This window comes from Acanthochromis polyacanthus, chromosome 4 (genome assembly GCF_021347895.1).
Source record: "Acanthochromis polyacanthus isolate Apoly-LR-REF ecotype Palm Island chromosome 4, KAUST_Apoly_ChrSc, whole genome shotgun sequence".
NCBI classification, from domain to species: domain Eukaryota; kingdom Metazoa; phylum Chordata; class Actinopteri; family Pomacentridae; genus Acanthochromis; species Acanthochromis polyacanthus.
In genome coordinates this window covers 19,868,000-19,894,904 of record NC_067116.1, presented here as the reverse complement: position 1 = coordinate 19,894,904, position 26,905 = coordinate 19,868,000, and the positions used below count along the sequence as shown (strand labels likewise).

Below are 26,905 nucleotides of genomic sequence, written 5' to 3'. Positions count from 1 at the left end.
TGTATTTCCTCATTTCACATCTAAATGTACAGAAAAATGCTGTGTGTTTCGTTTGTAACTTGTCCTTGTCTTCACCCACACAGCGCTATCTCGATATGATTGGTCGAACTCAAGGTCAGATGACAATCATCCGATTGGTGAAGGTGTTGCAAGAAGGAAGGAGGCTGCCACGCCCCGAGGGCTGCTCTGAGCATGTAAGAGTCTCATTAGCAGCATAACACATCACAAGACAATGTCATGTACTAAGGCTCCTTTACATTTGCTCTGGAGAATTATTTTTATTCACAAGATAAATGCACATGAAAACTGAAACAGCAGCAACGGAGTTAAAATGCTTAACCTCAAGAGGAATAGAGAGAATGCTTTTTTTATGTGACAATTATGAAAGATTGAGAAAGAAAAGTTAAACCATAAAATGTGACGAAATACAAAAGAAACAAATTTAACCCATAAGTGATGACGTACAGCAGCATCCGGCTCATGTGGCTTTAATTGCCATTGCAGCAGATGTGTGAAAAGACAGGAAACATTTCCGAAAAAATTACACGAATTTTCCAACAGGTTTTCTTTCATGTTTTTTGTTAAAGGTTCAACTGATATTTATTTATTTCATTGCATTCTCTTCTGCTGCATCTGTCTGGAGAATTAATGCCATGATCAACCAACTTCTGTTTGCATTTTCTTTCATGAGATTTTTTTTTCAGAGTGTATGTAACTTTGGTTCAAAGCTGAAGTGCATTTGGATAGCAGCGAGCTAATGGTAAACAATTTGGTGCTGTCAAAGAGGAAACAGGGAAGAGCAGAGTTACTAAAGGCATTAGTAACTCACACACTGAAATGTCTTCATTGTCCCCCAGCAGAGTCAGGACATGCAAATAGTTTTCATTCTAGATGGAGCAGTGTTGGCACTCATCCCTAATATTTAATTTGCACACAGTATGGAAAAAAAAACTATTAGAACTTTATAGAATCAGTATCCTTGTTCATGTTGGTAGTCATTAACAAGGATAATGTTGGTTGTCCGTTTTAATGTGATTTTCATTTTCCCAAACTGTTCAAAGTCCAACTCAAGTTTCAACTTGAACTAAACCTTAGCTGTGTAAATCTGTCAAATGTGGCAGAGGGCTGAACCTGCTGTTCTAATGCCACGTTTTCACTGAGACATTCAGCAGCAGATGTCGCTCTTCTCATGCTGCTGCTTCTTTCTCATTACTGGAGATTCCGGCTGTCTCATTACTGTTGCACTTGGACAGTGGCCTGGAGTTTGTTTGGTGCCAAAAGAGACTCATTTTGTCACCAAAGAACTCTTAACAAATCAGAAAGCCTTAAACATGATTTTTTTTTAAGTAGTATTAACAACTGCTTTACAGGAGTGTAATTTGAATAAAGTATAATCATGTTAAAATGCTTACTGAAGAGCTGGGCTTGTAAGACACTCCATCTGTGAAATTTTGACATTTACCTTCAATCTTTCAAAAAAAAATGTAATAAAAAAAGAGACCTTTTCTATTCATAATTATGTTATCTCAAACATGACATGACCACGGTGTTATGAACAGGTCAGCTCAGACTGAAGGCTGTAAGTCTGGAACTGTTCATGACAAATCCTCAGTTACAGCTCTTCTAGTTGCTCCTTTTTGGAAAGACCAGTGGGTTCAGTAGAAACATCTGGAAAAAAAGGGTTCCAGTGAATTGTCCTTAGGCGAACCTGTGTGACTTAATTTTCTAAGCTTTATCGACCACTGCATTACTGTTAGATTCTGAAGGGCAGATTGATAATACCAAGCATGTCATACTGATAGTTTTGCACCTGAAATGTTACTAGTAGTGTGAGTATCCCTGCAGTGTTTTACATGACAGTGCACAGTCTTTGGCTTTGTTTTATCTTGCATAGATATGATCCTAGACAGTTTTAGCATAAAGTTGGAGTGTACAAATTTTAAATTTGGAACAACAAGCATCCACATGAGTGCATTCTTACTTTTAACAGTCTGAGCAATAAATGCAAAACACCTCAATAAGTGTGACCAACCTGTTTGCATAAAAGCTGCTGCCGTTATTACACTTGTAGCGTCTCTGTGTGTTGCTGCTGCACCTTGTATCTGTTAGGTTTTATGTCTTTACCAGCTGCAGTCTAACAAAGTCCATGTCTGACAGGTGTACGAGCTGATGCGCAGATGCTGGGAGCAGATGCCTGACAAGAGAATCACCTTCAAGCGTCTGATCGAGGAGCTGACCACCATGCAGCAACAGCTCCAATCCATAAGCAACAGTTAAACCTCCCATTATATGAGGTTCTGGGAGTGAAGCTGAGTTCGCCTGCTAACTTGAGACCAGACGAAAACAGCAAAACTGGCCCCAGGTCAGCATCCGCTAGTGCAGCTTCACTGTACTGAGAGACTAAAGCCATGCTTCTTCATAGTGGCATATACACCTTCCCTAACCATGGCATGGCAAAACTCAAAGTCTAACCATAATTTCAGTCTGCCATATTTTTTTAAACATTTTATATGCGTAATATTACTCTGAAATTTCCCATTTTGAGTTAAGAGGATTTGGGTTTAAAGAAATGTTGTAGCCTTAGCCCATTCTATATATGATCTGATTTCTACATCCAACTGTATCAAGAACATTGAATTGTCTGCACTGTAAGTGAAATGTCAAACTCATGTGGACTTTGTCAGGCTTATTTTGCTCTGAGGACCTTGTAATTGTGTGGCTGATATTTCTCCCACTGACGGATGCTGGAAAGAAGGAAAACGAGCCAAGAAAGGACCCGTTCAACGGTCGTGCGGCATTCCTCGAATGCAGAGCGGACCTCTGATAAATCATGTAAGAACTGCTGGAGTGGATGGGATGATGAAGATGGAACATAGATGTTAGCAGAGACACAGAAGATGTGGTCTTTCTTGCCGCTGCTGTTTGTTTCATGGACTCCGCTGTTTGAGAAAATTGCCTGGAAAAAATGCATTTTTTTTTTAGAGCCATGGAGTTCCCTGTGAAATGTCTGGATTTGCTGTTCATGATGTGCAAATGCAGTCACTGAGAAGTGGCATTATGTTAGAGCCAGTAATCAGTCCGCAGTATCCCTTTCTTTGCATTGCTTTTATTTTAAAACTAACATGGAAAGATTCAATGCTTTTAGAATCTTAATTGCGAGCATTTTTTGGCTTTTGTTTGTTTTGACTGTAGGTTGGACAAAACTAGTTATTATAAGACATTGTCTGTTAAATTTAAGGGAATTATGAGACAATTTTAAGGATTTTTTTGGACCAATTATTTGAGAACTTGATCGCATAGAGTTTTTTTTCTCTCTGTGAAGGAGCTGTTCAACTGCATTTGCACAGGAACAGTTAATTGATATTTGTTTCTTTGTTGGGTTAAGACTCCCTAGTAGTATTTCATGAGAAATCACGTAATGGATGTTTTATTATGAATGTTAGCCGCCGAAATCCTACAGCAGCACTTGTTAAACCAGTGAGTACCTGTGAAAGGCACTTGAGGGCAGTATAACGTCACTTATCCTCTCATTTTGCTGTTATGTAGCTTTACACACAAGTTGAGCTATGCCAGACCCATTAATACTCTATGAAATGTCTATTGATAATATTGGTATGTAGCATTGCAAGGAGCTGCTGCAGATTGTGTATGGAGGGGTTTTTGATCGTACACAGGGTTAGAAGAAAGAAAGGTCAGTGGCTTTACTGGTTATTTGCAGGGCATTTCATGTTTTCTTTTTTTTTTTTCATATTCCAAAAAATATAGAAATCCTTGTAAGGACATGAAACAATTATAATAATGTAATCACATTTGAGCAGAGGGTTTCTTTCTGGTGTTGATGTCGAGCCAAAAAGTCTTATAGCAATTTTAGAAACGGTCAGTTCAACGTGATGCAACTGTGAATGTTGACAAAAAAAAGATGACAACAAAGGGGCCGTCAAGAGGACAAAAAGCACTTCAGTCCACATTTTATTGAGGAATGTAAAAGACAGTTCCTTCTGCTCTAAATAAGAGAAAAGAAATATATATATATTTTTCAACAAAAAAATAAGATGAAAGTATGGAAGGCAAAAGTATCCATAAATACACAATGAAAAAATAAATAAAATCAATGTTTCTTGTGTTTTGTGTCAGTCCAAATGCAATATTATTAACTACTGAAAACAGTTTGTTGTATATATTACAGTTGTAAGTAGGCATGCTAAAGTTGCTCTACAAATACCTATTCACAGTAAAACAATATCAATGTCGGTGTGATATAAAATTTAGCAAAATCTACAGTATATTTCAGGTCAGAAAAAAATCCACAAACTTGAAAAGCAAACGCTGTTTACAAAGCAATATGCACGGCAAATCTAGATTTATCTACAGCCATTAAAACGTGTCAGAGAATCAGAAATACTTCAGTATTGCAAAGCTTTGTGATCAACACACACACAGTCATTCACTATTGCGAAGTCCAGCCTCCCGCTGGCCTTGTGTAATATGCAGGATACATACTGGTACAATGGCAACACACTGAAGCTGAGAGGAAGCTCCGTTTACACAAGAACAGAAAAAGGTCTGGATTTTAACCTGAACTGATTGAGTTTGTACGGAGCCCCTCTGGTGACATGGAATAAATAAATAAATTGTGGCCACGATATAACTATAACGTGCGCACAAAATACTAATTCGTTTGCATGAAATACTCATTTGTGGACACGGATTAGGTACAACGTGCGCACGAAATACTATTAATATCATTCCTGGACAGCTGGGTAAGCAAATCAAGCGCACCGTCTCTACAACCTGCAATAGTGGCCCCGGACCTACGTGATGTTCCTAAGGTGAGTGTCTTTTCTTAGCTGTTCTAGTCCATATCTTGTTATTCTGCATTTAGGCAGTTATTTAGGCCTATGTTTGATACTTTGTTGCAACGGGTAGCTTATCTGTTGACGTGTCACCCGATTTACAAACTTTTTTGTAAACTGTTACTACACGTTGTTTTGTTGTGCTAATATGTATCCGTAAACTCATTTGTGTCTGTAGGAGCTGCAGCCCTGCACACATATCAAGACACTTTTCAAGAACAGCTGAGGGGTGTAGGCATACTACTAAGCGAGGTATGTTACGCATAAAACCGGAGTTTTCTGTGTCACTAAGGTGTCGCTGTTTTAAGCTGGCTAGATCACCATGCTAACTTATGCTGCAGACCAACCCTGGTCCGGACCACATTCTGTTCAGAGCTTCAGCTTCAAATCATCTTAAAAAGTGCTTTTTATTTCGTGCAGACGTTATAGCTATATTGTGGCCACAGTTTATTTATTTTTTACCATGCCACCAGAGGGGCTCTGTAGGTTTGTGTTTGTGTTAAGTCGACAGCAAACAAACCACAGCTAAACCACACAAGACGACAGATAGGATTTTTCTGTTCTGATACAAACGAGCACTCTCCAAGAATAAAATTGTCTTTTTTTCATGCCAGTATCACACTTTCATTAACAGCTAAAGAACAGAAACAAGAAAAGAAAAAAAAAAAGCTGCATTTGCACCAAGTTTATGCCGAATTCTTCCCCCAAGATGCAAACTGCAGCTGGCTCACTGACAGGTCAAGATGTTAGCTTGATTTGTGCTGTTATTTTCAGGGAACCAGGCCCCTTTTGTGTACAATCATCATGAGGACGTAGCGTCTAGTTGGAGGCACAGAAAAAAAAAGACACTGCCCTTCACTCATCAGTCTGACTGCTAAAGAACAAACATTCCTCAGTATAAAAGGGCCTGATGACCTACAGGAGTAGTTAATCACAGACTTGGAAATATTGTAGAACTATCTGTATTTTATAATCTCATACTGAAACTGTGGAGGCAGTTTTGAAGAGAATATTGCAACATCACATAAAACTGATTCTTTCAGGACAAATAGTTGAGGAAGGTAGGAAGTCTTGCTGTACTGAGACACTTTGAGACGTGAAGAACCGCACGCATAAAGATGAAATGAGAAAAATGCAAAGTTTAGCATATGCTAAGGTGCATTAAGAAAAGCTGTAAATTTAATGCAGGCACACTTATCTCGAGAGCACAATATTTAAATTTAGAGAATACAATGTTTTTAAAGAGGCTGCACAGTGGATAACAGGGCATACATGGGTTTTAATCAGGTTCTCCGGCTTCCTCCTACAGTCCAAAGACATGCTGAGGTTAACTGGTGATTCTAAACTGCCTGTAGGTGTGAATGTGAGCAGTGGCATGTTCAGGGTGTCCCCTGCCTTTGCTATAATTCAGCTGGGATAGACTCCAGCCCCTCCACCACCCTAATGAGGATCAAACCAAACCTGTCCTGTATTTCTACAAAATCTGACTGGATGGGAAACCAGCCATGAGGAAAGATAAAAAAGCTGTTTGTGGTGAATGGACAGAGAGAGAAAAAAAGACATGTCAAGACTTTGCCCACAAAAGGCAGAAACTGTCTGGCTAATGTGCTGCCTTCCTTGACTCTGCAGCGCCACCTGGTATACTTGTTTCCAAATGCAGGACGCAAAATTAGAGAATGAACCACCACCATTTTCCCTAATATGTCTTTCTGTCCTCACACAGAGTATAACTAATCGAGCATTCAGGCGGCTCATGTCAAAATATAATTTTGACGGTTTTTAAAAAGACAATTTACTAATCCCTGTATTAAACTCAGAGCCCAGTCTCACTTTGACGCAACAGCAGCTATTTGCCAGATTCATGGATTATATCCACATTTAGATCTTCGATATTTACGTGAACAAACTGACATCTTTGCTGGTGCACCCTAGAATAGAACACCCTGACATCGAGTAAAACTGTGTGTGACATCAAATGCAACAACCGGTGAAGCACACCTGAGCTGTGCTGTGTAAAAGGGTTAAAGGTTCACTTGGGTCAATGTAAATGTGTTGCTAATAATATCAAAATATATGATAGTTACATGTGAAGAAGCCCTTCTGCCTGCAAAGCTTTGCTTTGATAATTCATTTTTGGCCGACGACACATCTCCTTTTACTTAAGACACATTTTAGATGCAAGACTTGTTGTGTTTTACACTCCGGTCTTTACTTTTACTCAAGACATTAGTACTTTTTCCAACACCTATCTACATGAAAGGCAGATATACACTAGACAGGTTGCCAGCCCTTCACAGGCATTTCACTAAAGATCATCACTTTTTCATCTAAATGACATTTTAAAATTCAAAAGAAATAACAAATCTTGTGAGATACTGGAGATATTCTACACTTTTTCCTTCTCAACAAATTCAATGAAAGGACAAAACCAGTCATAACCATCTTACTAACGAGTACGCAGAACCCGATATTACTATTCCGAAGCTGAAAACACTGCACAACACTTTTCCTAATGTTTGAGTAACACTGAATCTTGGGTAAGAACAACATTGTTGGTCTTTGCCATTGAGTGTATATAAAAGCTTGACTTAGGCTGGATTTGAAAAATGAAGTGTCAGACCATTCTCCAGCAGTGACACAGCTCAGTGTAGAATGGTCTGACTGGTGTGTTTCTATTTCTTTAAACCAATCACAATCTGCTTGGGTGGGGCTAAGAATAGGATACACAGGCAGACTTCGCTCAAAGTAACGATGGGTGGAAATTGTTTTGGTGTCACCGAAGGAGGCAAGCACTGTCATCAACATAGATAAATCACTGAAAAACCACGAGCAGCACTGTTCTATTGCACAATTCAAACTTTCCCAAAAGCTGGAAGTGTTCATTGTGGTAGGTTGCTGCTCACAAGCTCTAGTTTCCTGTAGTGAGGGTGATTTAGAAAACATTAGCACATGGATATCAGAAGTGGAGGACAAAATAACGTGAAGTGCGTAGCCAATGGCAGGCTGATACCCACAGTCTACATCCAGTCACACTAACACTGTGATTTCAACCTGCATTATTTCTAATGTCCAGCAGAGGGTGAAAAGATAGTATGGAAGACTATGAGACACTGATCCTACTTCTTCCGTGATTTTTTTGCATTTGTAAACATTTTTCTGAAAAGTTTATGGCCTCAATGACTCATTGTATGTCTTCCTGAAATACAACTTGATGTTTATTTTCTAAATTATGGCCTAATTTACAATAAAATATCCAATAAAGTAGTGTATGTTTTAGGGTGAGTCAACCTTGTGATTAACAGGTCACTATAGTACCGGTGCAAACTGTAGCTAGGGGTGACATTACGGTCGCCTTGTCCAACTTTTACATGCAGTTTCTTGGATTTGTGTCGACTCTGACAAATATTTTTCACAAAGCCATGTTTGCACAGATCACGACTGAGGTAACTGTCACCTGATGTGTCTGCAATTAGACTGCTGTCAGATATCTGTTCACCAGGGAGGCAGGAATGATGTCTGTCAGCTGACCTTTAAAACGCACATCAGGATTATTTCCTCTGTTGATTCCGAATGAGCACGATGACTTACTCCACAGGGGAGACAATAATAAGCATAAAAACATGAGCATTATAATGAATTCATAAAGATTTGAACCGCAGCAGGGGAGCTGCGTGAGACTAGAAGGGCAAAACGGCCCGTAAGAGTCCATCTAATACAAACACCAGAACACAGAGGAGACATTTCCAGTGTGTCGGAGGGTGTGTGTGGTAGTTCTACAGGTATGTGCAACATGCAGGAGTCTGGCAGACATAACCAACACTTCACTGAGGGAGTAGACAGAAGAGGAGAAAGTAAAATAAAAAGAAAAGAGAGAGAAATCCCTGCTGGCTGTGCAGCTGGAGTTGTTTTTCTACTCGTCTCTTTCTTGCAGCCTGTCTCTCCTTACCAACATTACCTGCTAGGAGCACATTTCTAGAGAGCTACACCCCCAGACGCACACACAATTAGTGGATCCAGCACACAAACACAGAGCGGCAGTCGAAGTAAACACCAGCTCAGACCTCGTTATCTGCAATTCAGAACCATTAAGAAAGTTCAGATCTGATGGAGTGACTGATAGAAGGCACGTCAAACATCTTAATCAATCTGTAATTCCACGTGTGAGGGGCCTGATTATGAAAGTACAAGCTACGTTTGGAGCACAGGTGTATTATTTTGTGAGAACTCATGTCTCTGACTGGCAGCCTGAACACTTACAGGAAGACGGCTGGAAATGTGCTCACCAACAATTTCTGAAATGCACATTAGTGGCTGATGCATCTTTCTTAAAGTGTCTGTGATGAACATGTGCAAAGAGGAAAGGGAGAATTTCAAAATAATCTCTGTGCCAGATACCAGGATGGTATGGGCATTTTGGCGCCAAAGGACAAAACACAGAATGAAAGCACAAGCATTTAATGAAAGGTGCTTCCAAATCCAGAAATACAACCTATAGCAAAAAAAAAAGAATTAAAATGATCTGTAAGGTTGATGCTCATCACAGCGCTCTAGAAGGTGGTCAATGCCTGTAGCCTTTTCCTCTTCGCATGTGTTTTGTATGTGGAGCATGTTTCCTTTAACGCTTCATATTTCACTCGAGTTTGTGCTTTGTCTAAACAGGCCACCAGGTGTTTCTATTAGATGCAAATAAGATTCAGACGACCAGAGGAAAATGTCAACAACAAATCAGTTCCACTCTAGTTTGACGGCTGGGCTGACAGGTTAACTGGAACTACAACACAGCAGACTCGTTATGTTCGACCCAAATGAGAAGGTGGAGATACAGGCTGACAATTGAGAACAGCTAATGCTTTAAAGAGACCAACTGGCTTCATCGAGCTCAACACAGACTCTCTGTTTGCTGGGCAGAGAAAGAAAGCAATGTGTTAGTTTAACAATGCCAACAAGCTGCTTAATATGCTATCTGCCCAAAGCCACGGCTCTAACACTGAAATATAAGTAGGTAAATACAGAATTACTGCCGACTCCTAAATTTTTTTTGGCCTTTGTTGGATAGTTACAGTGGAGATAGATGGAGAGATGTGAGAAAGGAGAGAAGGGAAATCACAGGCAGCAAAGATCCAGAGGCCATGGATCAAACTGGGGACTCACTACTTGAAGGTATAAATACTGTAGCTCAGCCTCCAACTCCTCATTAACGTAAAGAAAAATCCACAAACAATAGCTCTACTCTAAAGCTTGTTTACCAGCTCAGTTTGCTGTGGCTTCAATTCCAACTGTAATCCCTTATTTTTCACTTTGAATATATTTTCTTGAAAGTTTTATGTTAAAACTAAACAAAACAGCTTCGCTGATACACACAAAAGCTGGTGCTTCTCTCAACTCCGGTTAGACTGAAAGCCTGTCAGTCACGCATCAGAATGACAACTAGGAAAGACCGGACCACATTTGAACATTGTTCTGTCCACGATTAAAGAAGGAGCGCTTAAAAGTCAAACTGGTGGCTTCTTTCCAACAGTGAACAGTGATTTTAAACAAATGAGGAAGCTGAGAAGTAGACTCAAATCAGATAGGGTTGGTTTTGCACTCGGCCCACTTTTTCATACTGCAAATTCTATTCTAGTGCCATGATTCTTCTTCTCCAAGCATCAGTTACTCCTCACTTCTGTCTTTTTGCTCTTTCATAACTTGCTGTGTGTAAAGGATTCTGCCTCTTGGTTTGTGTTCTGTTTTGACATCCACACACACACACACACACACATGACTCTGTAGTATACATGGCAATGACATAATGTAGGGGAAAAAGCTGATGCGACTGATGGAATACCACTAAAATAATTCAGGCATGACTGACTTTAGTACCCGAATCCATTGTGGGAGACAGTTAGAGTGGAAAACAGACAGTCAGGAAGACAGACAGGCAAGCAGGCAGACGGGAAACCAGACGAGCAAACAGTGCATTTTAAAGTCTGCTGCCTCAGCTGTTCACCTCCACCATCAGAGGCCCTGTCTCCGATCATAACACACTCTGCCTCACACACAGACATTTCTATCTTGTCTTTCAGGGTGATGGAGGTGAGTGCAATCACCTGGCAGAAAGCCAGCGCTGGAGTCCAACTGGACAGTTTTCAACCAAGCAAATCAAACTGTAGCCCAGAGTCCAGAGGACCACAGTGCCTCAAAGTTTATAGTTTAGTGTATATAGTTTATAGTTACAGCTGCTTTAGAGGATATCAGGCAGTGGGAAGCACAGTATGGGGAAAAACAATTTAAAGAAGTGCTTAAGAAGGTAAAAATGCAAAACTGCTTTAGCAAATAGCCACAGATTGTAAGAGATGTCATCAAGGGAAAGTAGATTTGACCATATATGGGGTTCTTTCTCTTTGTAGCATTTCCTGTGGTAGAAGGTGTGCTTACTGGACTTACTTCTGGAAAAATCAGCGCACCAGACTGAGCAAACAGACCATTTGAGGGTTGAAGCAGCAGAGCAAGGAAGGATAGGAAAGCGGATCATAGATGTTTAACATACATATCTCCTGTGCAATTTCACACTGATAATGTATTGTTGACTTTGCAGGTGTGAAATATGCAAATGACAAGCCAACACAGCTGAAATGACATTGTGCAGCGTATTTAGAATTCAAAGCAGTTTAAAAAAAAACCCAAAATGAAAGCATGTGATTCTAGCTTGGTGTCAAACTACATGATTTTGACACTTATCTCGAGAGCACAATATTTAAATTTAGAGAATACAATGTTTTTAAAGAGGCTGCACAGTGGATAACAGGGCATACATGGGTTTTAATCAGGTTCTCCGGCTTCCTCCTACAGTCCAAAGACATGCTGAGGTTAATTGGTGATTCTAAACTGCCTGTAGGTGTGAATGTGAGCAGTGGCATGTTCAGGGTGTCCCCTGCCTTTGCTCCCTAGACTCCAGCCCCTCCACCACCCTAATGAGGATCAAGCAGTGTATAGATAATAGATTGGTGAACATTTTTAAGGAGGCTAATTTTAGAATTTGGATATAAGGTGATCTGACCTATTAGTACAGGCATGCAAAGACAAGTCAGCAGATTCAGAAGAAATGAAAATTGAAAATATTGCAGAAATCGATGATAAACAGAAAGTGTATGTTGTTATAAAGACAATTAGAGCATAAAATGAAACATGATTTACCTTTACGTATAGGATTCATCTAAAATGTTATATACATCAAATCAAGTTTTAGGATCAGCAGGAAAAAGCTGCAAATCATCTGAAATTAGATTCCAGCCTCATACTTCAAATGTTTTGTGCCTTTGAATGAAAATGACTGATGGTAATAATAGGGAAAGTCTATGGGCAAACTGTCCATATCGTACGTAAGTCCATAACAGCTGAGGAAGGAGGCTTCACAAATGAGTCTGAAATAATAGAAGAGGAGCTGTCAAATGCACAAAAGGGAGAAAATTAATTATACTCTGCAGACTGTGTATACACTTAGGCTTTGATCAGCAGTCACTGCGACTGATCCTCTCCTTCCTGTATTTGTGCAAATGTTCAGCATCCTCTCCTTTTTTTTTTCTTTACTCGTGTCTGTATTCTGCATTATGGATCATGGATACTTGTTTCAGAATATATCACAGTTCACTATGGTCAGAAAACTAAAAGACATGCAACATGGCACACAGTAAAACTGATTCACAGAACAGGACAGACAAGGAAGTAATGGAAAACATGAGAATGTGTGTGTCTGTTTATTGCCCTTAGTTTAATGTTTAGCCTTTTTCTCAGGCCTTGACAAGCGTTCCTGCAAGCCACCACTCCCACAAGAACAGTGACACTCACCCATTGTTGCGTCTGTGCACTGAAACATCGTGTACATCCTGTTTACAGTGAGCTGTTACCTCAGTGATTAAAAAACTCACAGCACATATCTGGACTGGACTGACGTGTACACATGATCTGATCTCGCTTTCTATTGGTTTTCACAGTGTGTGATGAGCGTGGTTGCCATGGCAATGCAAGTAATATTCTGTTCGAAGATATAGAGTCAGTTAAGAGCAGAATGTAAAAACACAAACAGAAAGAAAAGAAAGGAAGCTGTCACCTTGTGTAGGAGCCGTTAAGAGTATATAATTCTGTGTGAGTGGCAAAACATTTTCACTACAAACTGAACAACGTATACATTCAACTTTCTACAGCAGCAAGAGCATTAGTTATTGCCGGTTTGTTAGACAAGAGGCCTGTGTACCTAAACCTAGTGTCCAAACTGAAATATGAAAGCTCTTTCCTCTGTGATGAACACCAAACAATCATCTGCACTGAAGTTATTTAAGGACACTAGTAGAAATGAGATACACAAAATATATATTGGAGTTAGCTTTTGCAAAGGAGAAAATTAAGACATGGTATCATGTTCCTTTGTAAAAGCCACTTGAAAAGAAATTGAGCTTGGCTAAAATGAGCAGCAATAAACTGCTTTCTTTCCACTGAAAAACTTAAATTGAAGGAGCAGAGATTCACATGCACAGCAGCATATTAGTAGCATTTCACGTGCCGAAAGCAACATAAATGCAGAAAATCATCCAGACAGTTCCAATCTTATACTACATACTAACTTTAACTGCATACATCATATAGCACTCTGTATATTGCACTGTTTTAAAAGGCTAGAGATAAAAATCTGCATTTCACAGTTTTATAACGACAGGGCGTGATGTAATATGTGCACCGTGCAAATGCAATCAAACTGTGACTCTCAAATTACACTGCAGATGAAACTTCACCCAGTAACAGCTAATTTTGCTTTTCCAAAAAAAGAGAAAAGAAAATAAAAAGAAATGTTTTTAATTTTGGAGGCGTTGTGGGAGTTGTTTCCCTGCCATCCACCATTAGTTTTTAATTTTACCTGTAATTTGCTCCCCGTGAGATAAACAGTGGCCCACTACAGCATAGCTCAAAAACTATAACTGAGCATTTGGAGCAGACTTTATTCAGTTACTTGTGCAGTGTGAATACTCAGACCTGCATTAAGTAGTATGTAGTATGGATTGGGAGGAACTTATAGATTGAAACCTTTATGAAAAATGGCAGCTGGATATGGAAGAAAAGCTCCTGGTAGAGTTCCAACAAAACCTCCTGAAAAACATTTTACAAGAAAAGAGAAGATAAAAAAAAGAGAAGAGAAGAGGACTGTGCCCTAATATTTGGCTTAAAAGTTCAAAACAAAACCAAATAACTACATTTAAGTCAAAACAAATGTTGATTCAGTATTAATAAATGACTTGAATTACCTTGGAACATTATTATCTTACAAATATATAACAGTATAGGTTAAAAAAATCAGACATTTAATATATCTTTTCCTTTCATTCGTGTTATACAATACGCTCACAAAGGAAAGTCCATTATATATGATATTGTCTATTACGCATGGCTTTATATATTCTGTATTACACTGCAGTATTTACACCAACCTTCTATTTTCTGTCCAGTCTTTATAAGAAAGGTCCATCTATTGAGGGAAGCTATTGGAAGTCACCACAATTAAGGGCTGTGATTGGTTCAGGCCCTTTTTTCCTGATGTGCTCCCAAACCTTGGGATTGAAATGGCTGACACTTCCTACAGATACAGCATAGCGACACACACAAACATGCACACACACACACGCTCGAATTGTCAGCTGGGAGATTTTAAAAGAGGAACCTGTGCAATGAAAGGACAAGAGAATAGACGGTGAAGCGGGAACAAACAGATGTCAGTCCGTCTGACGAATCAAAGCGCGAGTGTGCGACATCAGACACGTTTTAGTTTTTGAAAAGGGAGACAGAGAGGGAGACACCTGGCTGTCGCACCAGTCCTCGGGCAGTTTCAGCAGGGCAGACAGGTCGCCGGCTTGCAAATACAAAAGCAGCTTGTACGTACAGACACAATTTACTTCCGTTTACATGATATTAGAAAAAATGTACAAGATAATATTAGTTAAGTACAGTTAACACACTGACTGAGAAACAACAGTTTAAGTTAAAGAGTTAAGGCTTGAACAGGACAAAAGCAACACTGTGTATGTATGTGTGTGTTTGTGTGCGAGTACATAAGTGCCGAGATCAAGAGCACTATGGCTTGCTTTCACTTGAGCCATTTGCAACCCTGACTCTACTAAACTCAATACCTACTGTAGGGATGCAAAATGGCAGCCACAGAAAGGCCACTAGAGGGAGCCGTGACATCCAGTAGACATCCAGCTGTTTGTGCCTCCCTCCCCAAGCTTTAGGCTTTATGGTGGTTTGGTTCGTACTACAGCCTCTTCCTCTTAAAGTAGTCAGCGTACTGCCCCCCCAGGCCCTGGGAGTGCTGCCCGATGTAGGCACCGTCTGAGGAAGTCACCTCCTGCACTGCCAGCTGAGGATACTCCCTCTTATGGCCCCTCGTCTGGTTCTGATGAGACAGGAATGAAAGGAGAGGAGGAAGAGGTGAACAAAAGTTGAATATTGTTGCACTGGTCATGTGTTAATGGAGACGACACTACTGTTACTAGAAGCTGGAAAGCCTCTGATACATGCAGTGGATTGTAATACTCGAAGCCTTTTGAAAGATGGTTCCTCCAATCTTCTGTGCCACCCTGGAAAATGAGTTAAACCAAAGCCTATTGTTGACAGTTGTTAAATTTACATAATAATACACAATACATTTTTATTAAGTGTTGTTTTTGTCAAGTTAAAATGAAAAATAGAAATAATATTGGTGTTATAAATTAACTGAGCAACTTTAAATATTAAGCTTGACACCCGAAAGTGTTATTTACAGTGTGAAGTTACCTACTTAATTTAAAAGTTTAGGATTAAGAATCTACAGAACTAATATAAAATACAACTTTAGTTATAATAAATATTAAGGCTAAGGCCCAACAGTATCATTAACTATGGAGATTAACCCGAGTAATTTCTAACTAAAGCTACAACCCTTTATTTTGTATTATTTTTGAAGGATGTATTGATAATTAGTATATGTTTTGAACTGTGTTTCGAGTGTTTAAGTGACATAGCGTTGTTCTGTCACTGTCACTGAAATTTCAACAATTAATCCAGAGGGGAGACAATAAGACTTTAAATGTTGACTGGATGATTTCTTTACTTCACTGATCAAACTCTAAAGCCCAAAAACCAGCAGCAGATTTGAAAGACATGTCGTTTTTTTTAAAAGATCACTAAGAAGTCACAGATTTATCAGAGTTAGAAACTGTGAAACTGAAAGAATCAGTCCATTTTCAACATTTATGTGTGATGTGCAAGGTCCATCAGAAGAAAATAACCAAATCTTGGGTTGAAGTCATATTATTTCATCAAAATCATTCTACATCTAAAGTAAGCATTCACAGAGAACACACTCTTTGCTAGAACTAGATTCTGTAAAACAAAACAAAAAAACATTTTGCATGTGTAATTGGAAAACCACACTCAGGTGTCAACAACAGTTGCATGAAAAAAATTCACGGATTTTTAAATAAATTAGGCTGAACTGCAGGCTGTGTTTATACAGACCAAACAAGAGACAAGTATGGAAATAAGTGAAAAATGTATCTTGTTATACATTTATATTCTGATTATGAATCTTCATTTTTTTTTCTAGTATTGGCAACACCTGAGGGCTGTTGGACAAGAATTCATTCCCCATTGTTTTTAAGTTTTGTAAAATGAATAAAACAATTTTTTTCTTTTCTTTTTGACTTATGACATTATCGGTGTGCTGTATGACACAGCAGCCATTTTTGAGTTCTTTCTACTTTAAGCCTTTGTTGTTATGTTACCATACAGGTGCAGGACTTCACATCGCAGTGAAAAATGAACCCACAGTCAATGAAAAATGTGACAGGAGCAAATAAAACATATCGAGAAACTGCTTGGCGTTGAGAAGGTTGAATCATAAAACTGAAGATAATCTTTAAAAAGAAGAACTGAATAAGTAAATGAAAAAGAAGGTGAGCAGTCCAGAAGTCTGACAAAAACACAAACTTCCTCATTTGTACGCATGTTTGAGTATGCGTATGTTCTTGTTCAACTGTCGACATGAGGACTACTTTGAGTTTTAGACCGAGTGAGGACATTTTGGAAAAATGAGGACAGCTTTGCTGATCCTTAGTTTCTTACATTCCTTCAAAAGGCTGTTTGACACTTTAAGACTTTGTAAAGTTTAGAAGGATGTTTCAGTTAGATTAATAGTTATGGTTGGGTACCTAATTGTTATGGTTATATTAAGGGAAAAGGGAATGCACTACATCATTGAATGTCCTCACAAAGACATCCATACAAATAAGAGCGTGCGTGCGTTTGTGTGTATAGAAGTCTGCAGTGAGAGAGGGCCACAGATGCTGTCTGTACAAACAAATGTAAATCTTTCTTGAGATAAGGCTCAGCTCACACGTCTGGCCCTGGTCTGTTTACGTCATCATGCTTTCACTCTATGAATCTCCTTTCTCTGAGTGGTTTTACAGCCTTGAACAATGTGGAAAAAAAATGAAAGCTGCACTGAGGCCCTTCTTCCACCTCTCAGAGAGAAATGCCGTAACAAGCCCGTAAAGAATAGAGGGCAGAAAACACGCTGATCTCAACTCTCTGCAGATCAACAGCAGTTTCAATGTGCAGTAATACAACCTATCAGAAATTCTGGAATAAAAGCTGATATTTCAATAATTGGACATGTAGAGTATAATGTGTATTTCTATCACTTTAAATTCATCTGGACAACAAACTAATCAGTCTGTTACTTCAAGCTTCCCTTTAATTGTGGTTTTGATTCACTAGTATGTCCAATGTTTGTTCATTTCAACAAAACTGATTTGAAAGCCTACCAAGAAAGACATGGATAATGCCCTTTGAGCCACCGTAGTCTAACACAGGGTACTATAATCACATAACACTGAGTGAAAAACCATTACTGATGTGGAAAACTGTAACAACTGTACTTCTGTTAGCCACTACGTCAAATGTATGAAGAAAATGCAAGTTAAAACTGTAATAGATTTTTTGAAAACTGACTATGTTTTATCAAAATGTAATAAATTATACCTGTGGCAAATAAAGACCCTTGCACTTATTCCATCACTTACAGTAGTAATGCGTACTGGTATTTCCTGTTACTGCTTCAAATGGAAAACCTTCCATTCCTCATATTTCAGTGGCTTGTATCATTTTATTTTGAAGCAGCTACAGAAAAAGACAAGGTATTTCCGATTCGCTCCTAGTAACTAATTTTTAAAGCAAACAGTCCTCTGACCACTGCTGAACACTCATAAAATACTGATGTGTAAAACCAGGGCTGCCAACTCTCACGCTTTGGCTGTGAGACACGTGCAACTCAGTCCATTCACACGCTCTCACGCCACACTCCAAATATCACACGGGCAAAAAAAAAAAAAAAAAGATAAAAGTTCCACTTTGCTGTTATGGGAATATGCAATCTTTGGGGAAATCCAGTTTGCGTTTTTACTCCAGAGAATGCCAGGTTTGTGAAAATCCGGTCCGCATTTTCCGTCCTACACGCTCCCCAGTCATTGCGCAGCTGTCAGGCCGGCTGTCTCTGAGTGACTACCTGTGTTTGAAAGCATAGACTGTATATAAAGATGGACGTAGCATCTGGCTCCAACAATGAAGCCCATCCGGAAGTGTCAAAAACTTGCAATATCGCACCGTCCGCTAGGGTTGGCTCCAGAAAGCTTTAGCTCCATAGACCCCAATTCATCACCGGAAAAAATAAAATTTGATAGACTGATTTTCTACAGCTCAGGATTTTTTTCCCGTTAGTTTTCATGGTCAAAATGAGAGATCAGGTGGCCGATCTTAAAATAAATCAATACTGAATTTTAAATAAATCGTTAAAGTTGGCGGAGCCAGGGGGCGTGGCTATACTTGATAGACAGTCTTGTCTGGAATGATTGACAGATCCTTTTATTCCAAAAGCAGCAACAGAAGCCTCTGCAGTAAAATGTGGGCGGGATAAGAGAGTCTTCAGCTCTCAGTCTGGCCCACCCATAGACTGGTCCTGCCCCTAGTTGCTCTCCGGTCCAGTCTGTTTGATGACGCTTTTTACGTCACTGGCTCCAAAAAATCCAAAATGGCGACCAGGAAGTAGCAAAATCCGGGCTTCATTTTCTCTACGTTGAAACCAACTGGTGACGTCACGGTTAGTTCACGCCTGTTTGAAAGCCTGTGTGTAGCACTGCCTGGGCAGTGGTGGAGCTTCCGTGGGGGCATGAGGGGGCAGTGGCTTCTCCTGTGATCTGATTGGCCACCCCGTGTCCCCCCCCAAAATTTTTGTTGGAAATTTACATTACTGATATTATGATTTCCGACGCTGCTGAACGCAACCTCGTTGTCCGACTGAACCTGAATGCACCAATGATTTTAGTTTGATCTTTTGATTGTATTTTGTTTGGATTTGAAGACGTTTCCTGATGCTGGAGGAGAAGACGAGCAGCTTTGTACCTTTGCGGTAAGAACACTATGGCCGTTTCTCAGTACGTAACTGTCCCTACTTGCGCTCTGTCTGTGGCTGGATGGGCTCAGGCCTCATGCCCGTTGGTTAATCTGTGCTTTTTTGAGCTTCATCTGGGGTTCTGATACCTGTGGATTGTGGTGAATGTTCTGCCACTGGGCTTCACTCGACTGATTTGCCCTACCTCTAAGGAAGCAATGGTTAATGTGAGGCTGAATAATAACATAGTATGGCCTGTAGTTCATAGTATAGCATGTTGGCAAAAAAAACAAACACCATAGATTATTATGTGGTTCAAAAAGTGCAAAATGATAGGATGTTGCCTAAAATTGTCATGTATATGTGGTTCAAAAAATGTCAGTGTCGTATATTGTCAAAATAGTATGTCATTCAAGAAAACATCAGAGTTTAATATGTCGTCTAAAAAATGCCACAGAATAATATTTCATTGCACAAGTAAAAGTATAGTAATTTTTAAAACTGTTCATATTCTTATGTTGCCAAAAAACAACAAAAAAACAAAAATCGTCATAGTAATATGTCAATTGAAAAAGCCTATAGTATAGCGTGTCGCCCAACAAACGTCATTGTAGAGCCTTTGGTCCAGAAAACGTCCACAGTATAGCAGGTTGTCCAAAAAACGTCACAGTATAGCCTTTGGTCCACAAAATGTTATGTCCCGGCTGTCTGAAGTAGGTGAGGAGCAACCCAAAACCGTTGAAATGCTGGTTTCCAGAGGGTTAGACGAGTATTTATTTGAAAGAGTAAGTTTACAACAACACAACATGTGAGGGGGTTAAAAGCAAATGGATATTAGTAAAATAAAAATAAACAGAACTAAAAGTGAACATCACGTTGCCATTGATGGGCATTCCAACCAGGAACAAAATTAAAGATCATCAATACCAAAAAAAACTCTTCCTGTTCACCTCTTAAAACCCAAAAACACACCGCAGTAGCACCCTAAACTAAAACTACCAGTGGGTTCCCTGTTTTCCTTTCTGAACAATACAGGTCCCTCTCTATCTCCCCACACATCCACCAACGACTGGAACACATCTCCAAAGTTCTGCTGAAGCTCAGCTTCCCCTCAGAAGAAGTGCCACCAGATGAAGGAGCCTTTTGAGAGGCAGCTGGCATCGTGATTGGACTGTACTTTGGTCTGTTCCAATCCAGCTTCAGCTCCAGAGACGGCAGGTGGGATGAGTCAACGGAAGCCGGGTGGACGAAGGCATGCAGCTGAGTACAATCCAGAAAACAACAGAGGAGGAGTGCAGCGGCCAGGGCCAGAACAAACAGAGTAGCATGGTATGTCTCTTAGAAAACATCATAGTATAGCCTTTGGGATGAAAAAACGCCATCGACTCCAAGATTTTAATTTACTGCAAATGAGTATCTCCTCCAAATGTCTCACTAATAATCATCAGCCTTAAAGACCCACAAAACACCCCTCTATACTCGACCACACTTAGTGCAGTCCGGTTCCCCCTTCTATAAATCTGCTTGGAATCTTCTACTTCCTGTTTGTCAAAGTGGCCTTCTACCTGGACAGGTTTTGTTGGAGCTCATGCAACAAACATTTTGGGTAACTGCACTTTAATATGGATGGATGACACTGAATTAGAGTCTGTTTTAATGAGACTGCATTCCGATGTGTAGCTCTGTCATTAAATAGGAAGTTATTTCTCAGAATTCACAGAGAAAAGTCTGAAATGTTTGCTAGGTTAGCATCCCACATGTTCTTAGGCTCAGCTAAAGCTAACTCTCTCCAACTTCTGGATCTCTTGAGTTGTTTGTTAAAGCTTTTTGCTATAGGTGTTGAAGCTCAGAAAGTCTGAGATGGTTCTTCAAAATAAGCTCATTGTCAAGTCTTCTCTGAACATGCTCCAGACCAAACCAGTCCAGGTGGAAGACGATGTGAAGAGAAGCTCCAGAGGATGAATGTCACACATTTACGTTGGAAATAAATGTCCTTTAATTAGACATTGTCATGCAAAAGTTGGAGTTCCCTTTAATGATGTTCAAATCTTTGTTGAGTGTTTTGTTGATGTTGGTTTCTAAATGTTTTCTGACACTCGGCCCCAAAGATTAAAACCTTTTATGGCTCACAAGCTGCAACAATTCACACATTATCAACTATCTTTCTGACTAAACTAAGATAAAAGTGAAAAACTGCCTGATTCCTTCATCATGAATGAAAATATTTTTGTTTTTTATGACAGTAAATTGAATATATTTGGGTTTGACATTTTATAAACCAAAGCAATAATTGAATTACTGGAGAAAACAATCAACAGATTAATGGACAAAGAAAATGTGTTTTCCAACATATACGGCTGAATTCCTCCAACATTACAAGATACATACAATTTAAATTCAATTTTATTTATATAACGCCAATTACAGGTCAAATTGTTTCAAGATGCTTTTTAAAAAATATTTTTTGTCATTTAAAATATAACAAAGTAAGAAATTTAAACCTCTTGACTAATGCAATTTATTATTTGGTTTATAAAAGACTAATCGACAATTAAAATAACTTTCTCCACTAAAACTAATAAATATGAGGTCAAATAGAAGGAACAGTTTTAAATCCTGCAGTCCCACAATGACAAGAATAAAGTTTGTCAACAAAAACTAAATCTGCTGGTGGATTCCATTAAAGTCCTAATAAATGATAATAAAGTGTGATACTAAAGATTTGTGGTGCTAAAAATCTCAAAGTAAAGATATCAAGTTGAAGATCTGGATGGAGGCTGATAAAAGTTGACCTTCCTTCATTTCTCTGAAGCCGACTCCATGGATTTTAGGGATGCTGGTTAAAGACCTGCTCTTCTAGTCGTCTTCCTTCTAAACCAAAATATCTGTTGTACCCCCCTGTGCCCTCCCCCACTAAAATTAATCTGGATCCACCCCTGCATGTCAAGAAACCACTTCTTAGAGAAACACTTCCTGTGCCGCTGGAATGGTGACAAAATAAAAGCCCTTAACATTAAAAATATGCCTTTAACATAAAAATTTGGAGGGAACAGTTATTTTCACACTAGCAAAACGACGGCTTGTCAGAACTGATGAAGTGATCAACAGACCTTTATAAGGGTAATTTACACGCGATTCGGTATAAATACATAACGTGCACATGCAGAACACATGCCTGTGCTCAGCACAAGGTCTTTTTTTTTTTGAAGATTTCATCAGTCGGAAATGATACGTCAACTGAGTAGCCTTGGAGGAGTACTGCGCTCTCTGAGTGCTTTTCTTGTTATGTTGTGTCAACTGCTGCACAATAAAATGTGAATTGAAAACAATATATTTTCTTCTTTTATTGTTCAAGTATTTATCAGTAATCCAGTGAAAATGTGAGGAAATGTGAATATCTGCTTTGCAAGTGGATTTCGATGTGCGCCCCTAAATTTGGGTTAGGGGCCACTGTGCTCCTAGGACAAAAAGTTAGTGTGGAGCCCTGCTCTTGAGGGAATACTGTCCTCTATTGTGACTATTAAAATGGCTAGTTTGGAGCCATGCCATAAACGGGAACCCACCCCAGAGATAATCAAGGCTTCAAAAAAGGCCACCAGGGAGGACAACATGGCTCACAAGAATTAATATTTCCCTGTTCTTTTCCTGTTCCTGTTTACAGTTGTGTCATTTATTCTGAGTTTACAGTCTTTATTATTTATTTTTGGGCCTAGTTAATAAGTTATTCACCCTGCTCCTGTGAGGTCCAGTCAGACCTGGTTTAGTCCTGATTTTAGTCCATGTCACCCTGCTCCTGTGGGACAGAGTTTAGTGTCTGATTGTAATTCTGTTCAGGGTATGGATACTTTAAGTTATGAAGATATGTTTGGTTTTTGGTTAAGCACTTTTATTGTTTAATTGGCTGATGTGGTCAACTTGAAGCTGTTCAGTGTGTGCATTAGAATCCTCCAAGACAAATGCTATAAGTGGTTGCTGGAGTTATTTCAATTATGCATACTATATATTGATGAAATGTGTTGTGCACGTCCAGCCACAGAACTTTCATCCATATTTTACATGAATAACCATTTTCAATACTGCCTGTCCTTGCTCTGTTTTTTTTCCCTACTTTTTTTTAAGCTAAATGTTTTTTAATCATCCCTTAATGTTATCTCTACAATACGATTTTAACAGGCAAAATGCTCTTAAATTACACCAGAACGCAGGAAATAGGATCGATAATTTAAAACATTTTCTGGGGAAAGGCCCCCAGACCCCCTGTCAGCATCCCACACAAACCAAATCTCACTCTAACGCCTGGCAGCCTCAGTAAAACAATAGTCTGTACTGATATTTATCATACTGCTTTGTCCACAGGGTGTGTCTGTGTTAAAGATGACCTTATTACACATAAAGACATGCAGAAGTGGCTTCTCTAAAATATTCGACAAGGTGAGCAGTGATCCCATCCCACAGATTTCCACCGTCAACAACCAGTACCGCCCACTAGGAGGAGAGACTCTGAAGTCCTTAGCTGCACTTTATTGGATTGTGTCATTTTAGCTGAAGCAAACAATAAAAAGGATGTTTCTCCCAGCTTCACTGAGAGAACTATTAAAGATTTCATGTCTTCTATGACAAAGTGGATTTTCTCTACTTACATAGTAGTAGGTGTTCCAGTCAGTGGCGGCAGTGTGTGCATGCGTGACAGGGCTCGGAGTGGCTGCCGCCGGGTGTGGCGCCCCAAGGAAGCTGGGCATTAAAGGCAGGGTGCTGTAGGCCGGCAGCACAGCGGCAGCAGGCAGGACGGCCGGTGGAGGAGCTGCACCGTTACTGACTGCATGCAGAGACACTCCCAGAGGCTTACACACATCTACCTCCTGCAAGAAAGCATACAGAAAATGTCCAGCTTCAGATGGGAAAAAAAAAACACAACTCATCAAGACTATGAGAAAAATGTTATGTTTAGTTCTGTTTAGCTGTTAGGTGGCATGGTATTGTGCAAGTGTCGATGCAGCTCATGATTTGATAGAAAATGTACTGTTGTCTTTTACTGCTTCATGTTAACCTGTCTTCTCTCTAGTGCAGGGTGTCAAACTCATTTTAGTTGAGGGGCCACATTCAGCCCAATCTGATCTTAAGTGGGCTGAACCAGTAAAATCACAGCATAACAACCTATAAATAAAGACAACACTTGTTTTAGTGCAAAACAGTACATTCTGGAAGTGGTCACTCTAAAGGAACTATCTTTTTGCAAAACATCATGAACAACCTTAAATTTGTTAAGAAAAATAAGTTAAATTTGAAAAAGTTTATCATTTACACATTACAATTTATAGATCACAGTGTGTTTAGAGAGACACAAAACATTTAGTCACAAGTATCTGGAACTGAACAATATACTATTTTACTTTATGATCAAAATGCCAAAAGTCAAACAACAAAAGACAAAAAAACAACAAAAGCAAGACAAAACATCACAAAAATGAGACAAAAACAATAAAGAGAAACACAAAATGACAAAAATAAGACAAAAGACAAAAGCAAGACAAAAAGGAAACACAAAACGACAAAAACGAGACAAAACGACAAAAAAAGGCAAACGGCAAAAGTCAGACAAAAAACAAGACAAAAGAACAACAAAAACAAGACAAAATATTCCAAAAACGAGACACAAAATGACACAAGAACAATGAACAATCTAGTATTTCACTTTGTGTTCAAAACAACTTGTCATGGTCTAGAAATTATTTTCAGTTTACAGTTTTACAAATGTACAATTTGCTGTTAATGTCTTCTCTGTAATTTTTACACTTTACAAAGTCGTCCAACGGGCCGGATTGGACCCTTTGGAGGGCCGCTTTTGGCCCGCAGGCTGGATGGTTGACACCCCTGCTCTAGTGGCTGTTAAGAGACAAGCTTGTGTCGACTACAGATCACTCATTCATCCACTCTACTGCTGTTGTTGTCATTTCTGAATACCACATGTCATCTCTGTGTATTTTCAGTTCAGTATATTGCCAAAACTTCATGTCATATCATTTCTCCAAGATATCAATTTCTCCAGCAGCAGTGAGCTCACAAGGCCAGAATGTAATGCAACAAGAGACATGGTGGCATCTTCATGCAAACACTACACACACACAGTTATCTTTCCATCACTTCAGAGGACATTACACTAACATACATTCATTCATTCTGGACACCGGCACCAACCATTAATTGCCTAACCTAGACGTTACAATAGCCTTAAAGGAAGTGTTCATGCAAAATTTGATGTTTTACATCATGGGGACTTGCTTTTTGTCCCCACTATGTGACACTGAGAACAGATTTATGTCCCCACAACCTAGTAACAACCGAATAACACAAGTATACACACACACAGCTTCAAGCAGCAGCAGATAAGCCTGGTCCTGGCTGTTCTGGGCATGTGGGGATGGCTGGTATCAGCTGCAAGGTGCAGAGTGATGTGTTCCCTCTAACGGGGTATCAGTGTCTTACAGAGAGGTCACCCTCTCCAAGCAGACATGCAGACAAACGGTATGTAAATGCCAGCGTTTAGCTCGGAGGGCTGGCTTACACTCAGTCTGAAGGACAGAGTGCTTTTTTCAGGCAAGTCAGATTGTACCAAGTTTTGTTTTTTATATATAAAGCCTGGCGGGTGGAGCTGGAATGATAAGAGTCAGATATACTGCAGCTATACTTGTATCTGTGGCAGCCAATAAACTTAAAAAAGAAGGAAAAACAGAAGAGAAATGCCAAACTACACTGGGTTTGAAGATATCATGAAATAGTTTAAAAAATGCACGAGAGAACCAGCAACGTGAATTTTAAACTTTATAAAGTCCTGTTCTGCATGCGTCTTGATTAAAGAAAACTAAAAAAAAAAATCTAATCAGACTTTGTGCACATTACAGGAGTGGCAGCAGAATTTGCTTTAATAATGTTCTGTGTGAGGTCGTGGACTTTCTAAATGGGCTCCTCTTACCCTCAAATTAATAATTTGTGCTCAGTTATCACTAATTCAAGGAAACAAATGACTAACTTGTGTCAAATCCTTCATCCCTGCACAAGCTGGGCTCTCTAGCTTCTCTGATGCATGCTGATAACTGCAGTGAATGGATACAGGGACCGAGTGTGTCGTGTGTGCTGAGGACCAGTGTGAGTTCAGACCTTGAGAATTCAGTTTTAAATGAAAAGGTGCAGATGAGCTTTTTAGGATCATTTTAGAAGACGTCTCTGTCTATGTGTTCATACAAACTGGGCACACACATGACGGTGTGAACATGAAGCAGGGGGTTGGGGGACCAGAGATTTCTTTGCTTGTACAAAGAAATCCCCTTGACGAGGTAGAACTGTTACTGGAAAACATGCAAAACATAGACTGGGAGCTGCTGTTAAATTGTCAGAGTAGTGCGTGGATGCTTGGTGTAAACTTTGCAGAAGTTATGCATTTTGAAAAAGAAAACATATTAATATGGACGTAGCCTCAGATGTGGCACATGTTTCTACCTTGCTTGCGTAGGCCTGGTTGGCTGTTGCAGGTTGGGAGTAGTACTGAGTGACAGCCTGCATGTACGAACTGTAATCCCCATAGGAGGACACTGCTGGAGTCTGC

The 26,905-nt window shown here is 39.5% G+C and overlaps 2 protein-coding genes across 3 annotated transcripts in view; one reads left to right on the top strand and one right to left on the bottom strand.

Moving 5' to 3' along the window:
• jak1 (Janus kinase 1) overlaps positions 1-4,123 on the top strand; it is a 34,859-nt gene extending 30,736 nt beyond the window's left edge. Inside the window, exons 24-25 of the mRNA XM_022204533.2 lie at positions 84-194; positions 2,158-4,123. Coding sequence (XP_022060225.2) covers positions 84-194; positions 2,158-2,277 — 231 coding nt within the window. The 3' untranslated portion in view covers positions 2,278-4,123. The remainder of the gene's footprint in view (positions 1-83; positions 195-2,157) is intronic.
• Positions 3,933-26,905, bottom strand: part of raver2 (ribonucleoprotein, PTB-binding 2) — a 119,230-nt gene continuing 96,257 nt past the window's right edge. For both annotated transcript variants that reach the window (XM_022204531.2, XM_051947600.1), the window contains exons 15-17: positions 26,800-26,901; positions 23,946-24,164; positions 3,933-15,273 (exon numbers count right to left, since the gene is read on the bottom strand). In XM_022204531.2, coding sequence (XP_022060223.1) covers positions 15,133-15,273; positions 23,946-24,164; positions 26,800-26,901 — 462 coding nt within the window. In that variant the 3' untranslated portion in view covers positions 3,933-15,132. The remainder of the gene's footprint in view (positions 15,274-23,945; positions 24,165-26,799; positions 26,902-26,905) is intronic.